This window comes from Maylandia zebra, linkage group LG4, assembly GCF_041146795.1.
Source record: "Maylandia zebra isolate NMK-2024a linkage group LG4, Mzebra_GT3a, whole genome shotgun sequence".
NCBI lineage: Eukaryota > Metazoa > Chordata > Actinopteri > Cichliformes > Cichlidae > Maylandia > Maylandia zebra.
In genome coordinates this window covers 18,714,169-18,722,601 of record NC_135170.1, presented here as the reverse complement: position 1 = coordinate 18,722,601, position 8,433 = coordinate 18,714,169, and the positions used below count along the sequence as shown (strand labels likewise).

At 38.1% G+C, this 8,433-nt stretch overlaps 1 protein-coding gene across 1 annotated transcript; it reads right to left on the bottom strand.

The window, feature by feature from the left end:
* Window positions 1-3,576: 3,576 nt before the first annotated feature.
* LOC101487861 (beta-galactoside-binding lectin) lies at window positions 3,577-7,941 on the bottom strand. The gene is made up of 4 exons (XM_004558504.3): window positions 7,829-7,941; window positions 5,058-5,137; window positions 4,394-4,565; window positions 3,577-4,144 (listed from the first exon to the last, which is right to left on the bottom strand). The coding sequence occupies exons 1-4, from the start codon at window positions 7,835-7,837 to the stop codon at window positions 3,998-4,000; spliced, it is 408 nt and encodes a 135-aa protein (XP_004558561.2). The 5' UTR covers window positions 7,838-7,941; the 3' UTR covers window positions 3,577-3,997.
* Between the last annotated feature and the right edge of the window lie 492 nt (window positions 7,942-8,433).

The window sequence follows — 8,433 nt, the reverse complement described above, 5'->3', positions numbered from 1 at the left end:
CAGCCGCCCCCAACCCTGTCGACGGGGGCGTTGTGTGTGAGACTTTAAATCATCAAACTGTAAATTATAAATTTTAAATTGTTATTGATCCCTTTACCCCTGGTCCTAAAGTGTATATTTATTTTCTTACTCTTCTTATATATATTGTTTGTTTACTTGCACTGCTGTAACTGGAGCCTCATCATCTCGTCTCTATATACTGGACTGTATGTAGCGGAGATGACAATAAAGTTTACTTTGACTTCAGCAGCAAGCAGGCGCACCGAGGGCTCTCGCGCTCACTTTTCACGTATTTCGAAAAAACATCGGTGCAAATTATAAGTCTGTATCATGATGTCTGGTGTTTTTCTGTTTGTTGGTTTGTTTTTATTTCGTTTTATTTTGCGAGCTGGTTATTAGATGCTGCTCCAGCCAGCCAGAGATTCCCCCGCCGCCCCGCCCTCTCCTCCCTGTGCCGCAAGCAGCAGGCGCACCTCGCAAACGGAGGGCGCCCTTACTCCCAGCAAATGGGCGATAGAAAACCGATCGGTGCCTATGCCATTCCCAATATGCGCTGGCATGACGTCAGGGCAGCATGAGTACGAGCAATTCTTTTTTTTTTTTTGCCGATGGTGATGCCGCCCCCACCACGATGCCACCCTGGGCAACCACCCGTGTCGCCTGTATCAAAAACCGCTACTGAGTGAAGGGACATCTTTAAAAAATTATGAGCTAACAATAAATAAATAAATAAAATCCTATAAATTCACACATTTCTCTGTTCCAAATTATAGCACCAACCAAGCCTGTGTCATTATTTGGTCAATAGCTGCTTAAAGCTCCCCATTCCCAAAGTCAGGAGTACTGTGGCTCACTTCTTTCTGAAAATCAGAAATTCTCATGAGGCACTTATGATAATCTTAAATCATTACTCTAAACAAAATCTATCAGAAAGTGATGCATTTACTTGTACATACATTTACTTGAAAATGTTATTAAAACCCATAAACATCACAGGCTGTTGGCTGTTGCTAATGCTATATCCATGCTTTATCAATGCTTTGGTTATATCCAAAGAGGTAAGACAAATGTGTGACCTACCTGCTATATCACAAACTAGCCAACTTCTATGTTTCAATTAACTTTTCACATAAATGAATACATTCATTTACAAATATGTACCAGTACATACTTGTGAGTAGTTTCAAACTGGATTTCTGTTGTACCAGCAACCCACACTTTGAGCATCTGCACCAATCATAGAAGCATGACTGAGGAGAAGAATAATGGACCCTGGGAAGTAGGCTATCTATTCGCTCATGAGGCTGTCTCTAAAGCATGATCTCACTTGAAACTTGTAAATTTACTATAAGTGTACTGTGTGTTTATAGATATTCTGCGTGTGGGTTCATGATGTGGTTTAACACAGGTTGCCTATGCTTGAAGCAAACTGTCAAAGTTGGCCTTTCCTCTGGAACTGACCCAGAATAGGCAAAAAAATCTCACGCAGTATAAAAGAGTCTTTTAATAAAATAATAAGTTCAAGGTACTTAGAGAATGTGCACATTTGACAATCAGCAGATCTATTGCCACAGAAAATATGTCCATAGACAGAGTATGGTGTGCACTCACACGCATTCTTGCAGACACACACATAAAAAACACATTTTTGTATTTTTTTCCACTATTTACATAATTAGCTGTGATCAGAGGATTAGCAAAGTTGATCAGCTTACTTCTGAGTTATTATTCCACAATAAGTTGATCTAGGCACTCACTGCCCTCCAGTGGTCACAGTGAAGTACTACAACAGTACACATTCTCCAAAGACGTTTCAGCATTGGTGCAAGAAAAAACTGAGGCAGCTGTTATGGCACAGTGACGAAAGGAAAATCATGAGCACTGATGCAGGTGTGAAGGTTTCTGAGGATGTTTACTCTGAGTGTTGGAGATGTATAGCTTTTAATTGCCAGTTTTTTTACACTGGAAGAAATGAAGCTTATGTATAAGTCTAAGAGGGAAGATTTGTAATATCTCATCTGCCTGCTTTGCTGGGTGTTTGGCTGCTAATCTATTCAGTACATCACTACCACTTTTCTATGCTCTTAATCTCAATACTAATATCTTTACTCTTGTCCATTCATTTTGTTGTCAGCCTCTGCCCTCACTGACACACAAAACAAAACAATGACTACACAACAGACTAGCTACACAAGAAAACACACTAAGTATACACTCCACGCTAAACATCACAAATCTCCCACATCTCAAAACTTGCTCTCTAACCCTCACTCGCTCTGTCTCGCTGCCATCACTACCAAAACCTTCGCCTCTTCCTAACCAACCAAATCCCAAGTGTTGAGTTTTTTTAAAAAATTTCTCGACGTAGTACGTTTTTCAACCAATAGCAAAGAGGTGACTTTTTTTCTTTATTTACTGTTTTTGCACTGTCATTAGAAAATGCTTTAAAAAATCCCCCAAAAAAACCCACCAAAAAAAACTTGACGATAGTATTTAAGAACTGGTGTATACTTTCAAGTCCAAACTTTCAACACGGCCTGAAACAGAGACTCAGCGTGGCTGCAGCTTGTTGCTATGTCAGTTTAAATCAGTCATGTGATTTGGAGGTGTGGCGTGTCTGTGGACCCCAGAAGGTTAATAACACTCACCTTCATTCCATTTCCAGAGTGTAACAACCAACCACCTGTGTGAAATCTGAAATTGCCATGGTGCTGATCCATTTGGTAATGGTGGAGGCAATATATTCAGTTTAAGAATTTATATTCACTCTTAACTGTAACTATGTTCAAAGTGTTAGTGTTATCTTATTTTAATAAACAACACTGTCATATACAAAACTGGGGTAGCAAGAGATCATCTTAGGGTGGCACAGGACACCTCATACCACTCTTCTAAATCCGCCCCTGACCTTGTGGTGTTTTTCAGACTAAGTCCACAATAATTATTGCAATTATTCATTTTAAATTATTAAAATTAGCTATTAAAATCATCTTCCATTACATCCACAGTAGTTCAGGAGTGCTAAAGGCTAATTACAACATAATGGCCTACCAGCCATGCTGCCCTCAGAGGTGCTGATCAAAGTTGTAATTATATGAACAACCCCCTCATTGGTCCACTGTTAACATATTCACAGTGATTGAAACGCTACTGGTGAAAACACGTGGTTATCCACTCCCACCTTGTTAATATTCAGTGGGTGCTGAAGAAGGTTTTATAATACAGCAGTGAGGACAGTGTTTATTTGTTGTAGTGGTTATACATGGTTATATAAATCCTAACATTTGCACAATGTTCTCCTTATTTTCACTTTCACATAAAAATATATAAATCTGTGGACGTTATGTGTTCGTGCCTTATGTAAAACCACGCATGGTGTGGTGTCAATGTTTTTCTTCAAAAATAGGTGTTGTAAAATCAAACTAGACCCAGACCCACCTGTGACACATGAAATACTGCCTATATGTAAGGGTTAAATTACAGAGCCCAGCACTGGCTGTGTATCACCTATAAAGTAATTTCACAGGGAAAGGATGAAAGGTGTTGCAGAACAAATAGAAGGAGTCACCAGAGTCATTTTTTTCATAAAAGAAAATCCTTTAATTGATGTTGTTGCAGGTAAGAATTAAAAAGTGGAATGTCTTTTGGAGCATTTTGAGACACATTAAAGAAACCTGACCACACTGTACTGTATATGAATCCTGCAAACTGCAAACAGAACAATAACTTGCTTTAACTGCTTTTCTGGTAGAGTTCCAGAAAGGGGTGTTCAGGTTCAGAGCTAACGATTCTAATTTTTAAGGCTCCTTTTTTATGACCATAGCTGTTTGGACCTGTTTCTCAACAAACTCATATCCTGTAAGCTATGAAAATCTATAATTAGATTAAAGGTTAACAAGTTTTCAGGAAGCTGAAGACCTAGGACTTTATATTACCTGCTGCTAGACAAACAAAAAAAGAACATTTTTCACATCCAGATATGAGAAACGATGGCGCTTTACTTGATGTCAATGCTTCGAATGCGAGCATCCCCATCAAAGTTTAGGGCCGAGTATTTCTCTGCACCGACGCGGTTGGGGAAACGGAATGTTGAGCCATCTTGTAAAGTCACCACAAACTCTGAAGGAGTGAATTCAATGGAGATCTAAAAGGTATTATCAGTGAGAGAAACAGACAGACAAAGGAATCAAATATTGTAATACATGTGATGTATAACGTTCAAGGTCTTGCAGATGAATGTGCGGTATCAAATAATGAAGTTCTCAAAGATGCAGTGGCACTTATTTTCCACCAGAGGTCACTCTCAGAGAGAGGCACTATACAGACTAAAGAGGAAGCTAATAGATTACATATGACCCATGCAAGGCTAAAATATAAACACACACTCTCACACCTTGAACTCCTGTCCCAGGGAGAAAGGAAAACTTTGCTCGCGTTGCTCCTGACACCAATTGCCTCCCTCGAAAGAGTTGCAGACAATTATATTTGAGTCTCCATGGGCATTGAAACGAGGGTTGAGATGAAATGCAATTGTGTCCTCGCCGGGGCCGATATTCACAGCAAAACTGCAATGTACAGACATGTGACAAACCTCATTTACTTTAAATAAGTAGCTCAGTCTCATTCTAATGGGGAATTTGAAAGAGAAATAAGCATAGTATAAGTAAAATACAAGGGAAAGAAGAACAACAATCAAGCACGTTTCACGGCTTAAAACCACATTTACCTTAAATTACTGACTCAATTAAATTCTCATAATCAATTTCAAATAGAAGTAACTGAGTCAAGTTCAGAAAGATACATGACATGTTCTATAGCTTTATTTCTGATGGTTCAGCTACTTTAAAGAGACAGCTAACACAGACAAAATCTAATTTACTCATTTTTTTTAGCCAAAAACACTAGCTACCAGTGTTTGTACTAAATGATAAATACAGTGATAACGACACCCTGTCAAGAATTAATTTTGCTGAATATCGATTGAAGATTTTTCTAACTTTTCTGTGATTCATTCATTTACAAACTCATGACACAGCTCGTCCTTTATCAATACTTACTCTCCAGCCTCAGGTTTGGCGACTCCAACAACAGTCATGGTTTGTCCAACCTTGAAGGACATGTTCTTTACAAACATACCCTGTGCATAAAAAGAAGGCAAGTTTGGTGATACAGTGTATTATTGTCTACTAATACTACTGACTTTTATTAGATCCAATTATTATTACAGCTTCAGGCAAAAAACAGCACTGGTATAGTCTCGGCCAATTCTCCAATCCTCACTTTATCCCTGGAAACTGCAGAACATGTGTTTTCAGTTATATCCCCATTGACTGGCTGGTCAAATATTCCAGCTCTTGTGTCCTGAGGTTGCCAGGGACATTTTTCTGTACGCCGATTTTGGCAGAGACTGAATGTTGAAAAATGATGAGGGACAACTGTTAAACTGAGTCAAATTTTCCTCAGTGCAATACTAGATACCGGGAGTGGAAAAACACTAAGCTTAGCAGAAATTCAGTTCCTGCTGTACATGTGGCAGGGAAATAGTGGTTTGTGTAACAATTAGGAAATGGTCATTCTAATAGGGAATTTGAAAGAGAAATAAGTATAGTAAGTAAAATATAAGGGGAAGAAGAACAACAATCAAGCACGTTTCACGGCTTAAAACCACGTTTACCTTAAATTACTGACTCAATTAAATTCTCATAGTCAATTTCAAATAGAAGTAAATAAGTCAAATTTAGGAAGAAACACTAAATGACATGTTCCATAGCTTTGTTTCTGAAGGTTCAGCTACTTTAAAGAGACAGCTAACACAGGCAAACTCTTCCACTGAAGGCACAAGTCCTTAAAAGTGTATTCTAAAGATGTAGGTTATCATATAAGTCTGTTAGACTCTTATGTCTATTCATTTCCACCTAAATTCCTAACGCAACTTTTATAGATTTTTTTTTTATTCATTTGTATTTCTTCACTGCCCACCTTCATTTCAAGGCACAAAATCAGAAACCTACCTGTGTGGGTTTTAAATGCTGCAGTTGTTAGAGAAACATCCTAGATACAGTCAACAAGAAACCAAACACATTTGCTAGAAATAACCATGAATACTTGATCATATTAGATCATGCAAACAATTCAATTTTAGATTCGCTTGTGAAGAGACCAAACTTTCCCACTGAACATGACTTTGAAGACTTAGTTGTTGATAAAATAATTTACATTGCTAGGTTAACAAACTGACAGGTCGCAATACCTTAGAGCAGTGGTGTCCTGCAGGTTTTAGATGTGTCCTTGATCCAGCACAGTTGATTTAAATTGCTAAATTACATCCTCGACATGTCTTGAAGTTCTCCAGAGGCCTGGTAATGAACTAATCATTTTATTCCAGTGTATTGACCCAGGGTGATATCTAAAACCTGCAAGACACCGGCCCTTGAGGCCTGGAGTTGGACATCCCTGCCTTAGAGCAACATTTTTCACCTCAACCTCTTCATGACTGTGATTCTCAAATCCTACAGAAGAGAAAGTTTTCCAAGGACCTCTGCATATTCTGTAACCCCAGTTACATGTTCATTGTTATCTGCATTATTAGATCCCAATTAAACTAAATTCTGTTCATCTTAAATTATATGTCACCACCATATCAGAGTTTCTATTGGTACACAGATAACAGTACTTTCATTTATATCCCCTTTGTAGACACACAAACATGTAATGATCTGCACTGTTCTATAAACAGGCTGAAATCGTGGCACGCCACAGCTCACTGCAAAAAATATAATTTATTTAAAGATCAACCAGTGTAAGTAAGGGAGGCATAGTAATGTGAACATTCTTCCTCTGTTAGAAAGTGTGTTTGGCTGTGCTGGACTGGGCTTGTGTCCGAGCTGGCAGTTACGCTGCATGTCTCCCAGACATTCTGCCTAATGAAGGAATCTGAATAAAGTAATGTGTAAGACATGATACTTCACTGAATCTGTCACTGGTGTGATGATGAAATTGAGCTGGCAAGTTATTAAAACAGTAACATGTTACTAGTAATAAAGTAATTATAAAAATAAACTTCACTGAACTGAATGAATAATTGTCATTTCTGTGTGAAATCAACAAAAAGTGAATCTTAACAGTGCCAGGGACATTATTTGAGAGATAATTACACTTCTGCTTAAGGGTGAACTGTTGTTGACCCCTGTTTGGCTTAGATTTGCAGGATTGTTGGTTCTTCTTCTTGTTTCTATGTTATTACTTTATTTCATTTCATCCCTTAATGTGATTTAAACCACAACACCCCTTTAGCCCCAAAAAAGAAAAAGAGATACAAGGTCTTGATTGTATTCTGACTATTTTATCAATTCAAAGATGCTAGAATGCAATGCAGCCTTTGTTCAGCTCTGACACTGGGAAAAGAGAAGGCGTGACTGAAATGAAAGACTCAAGTGTTATCATGTGTTTATATTACTAAGGATAACTTTCATGCATAGCCATGACATTGATCTATTACTATAGATGAGAAAAAGAAAATAACAATTAAGTAGTAAATAATGTAAGCATATGCTCTGTGGTGAATATTTTGACCATAAAAGGTCATCAAAAAATTCAAAACATTAGAACTCCTAACAGCTCAATAAAAACTAAATGCAAACATCTGTTTTAGTTAGTTCAGTTTAGCTGATGCAATTACATCAGCCTGGTAAATATAAAGCTAGGACCAGCTGTCAGTTCAATGCTTAAAATAGGCTTGAAGCCTAAGACTGTTGATATCAGTAAACCAAAGAGTCATATGAAAATCAAAGTAATAGAAGTTGACTATTGTTGTCAAAATTTTACTTACATTATTCATCTTGGCAGATGCAGAAGGTTAAGTACAGCTGAGAAGAAATGAAAGTGCTGCAGGGCCTTGCCTCTCTGCACCCCACCAGATGACTCCAGTATATAGAGGGTGGGAGGTGCCTTCAACCTGAGTGACATTTCAAAGAGCCAATAGAATTGTGCCATTGCTAAACACCCAAGAGCTGACTCACAGTGAGATTAGAAACTGCAAATAACTAATGTAGCAGTTAACAAATACTTGCAGATGTTGGTGAAGTGAGGCTAATTAGTGAAAGATCATTTGTTAACATCAAACTGTTACATTTTAACCTGGTGGAGCTGAGCCTGACTGTGAGGGGAACTGCAGACTTGGAGTTAAAAATAGAAGTGTATTTGTTACCAGGGAGACAACTAAATATTTAGCAGAGCCAGCGGTCTTAATGTCCACTTACTGTATATAGCTCAGGCCATACAATAAGATCAAATGCCGGCATTTGGAATACATCTGTGGCAAATTCTAGGTAGAGTTGAAATTAAGTGAAATGTTGGAAGTGAGTCAGATCCTCAAAATGATTTGAATATATGACTCACACTTAGAGCCAGAGTATACTGTCAGCTGCTGACAGA

Excerpts from the sequence above, each read along its gene's own strand:
- LOC101487861 (XM_004558504.3), bottom strand. Across the intron at positions 4,566-5,057 it reads GCCAAACCTGAGGCTGGAGA|TTTTGCTGTGAATATCGGCC; the intron begins GTAAGTATTGAT and ends TGTACATTGCAG. Across the intron at positions 4,145-4,393 it reads CCCTGGGACAGGAGTTCAAG|ATCTCCATTGAATTCACTCC; the intron begins GTGTGAGAGTGT and ends AATACCTTTTAG.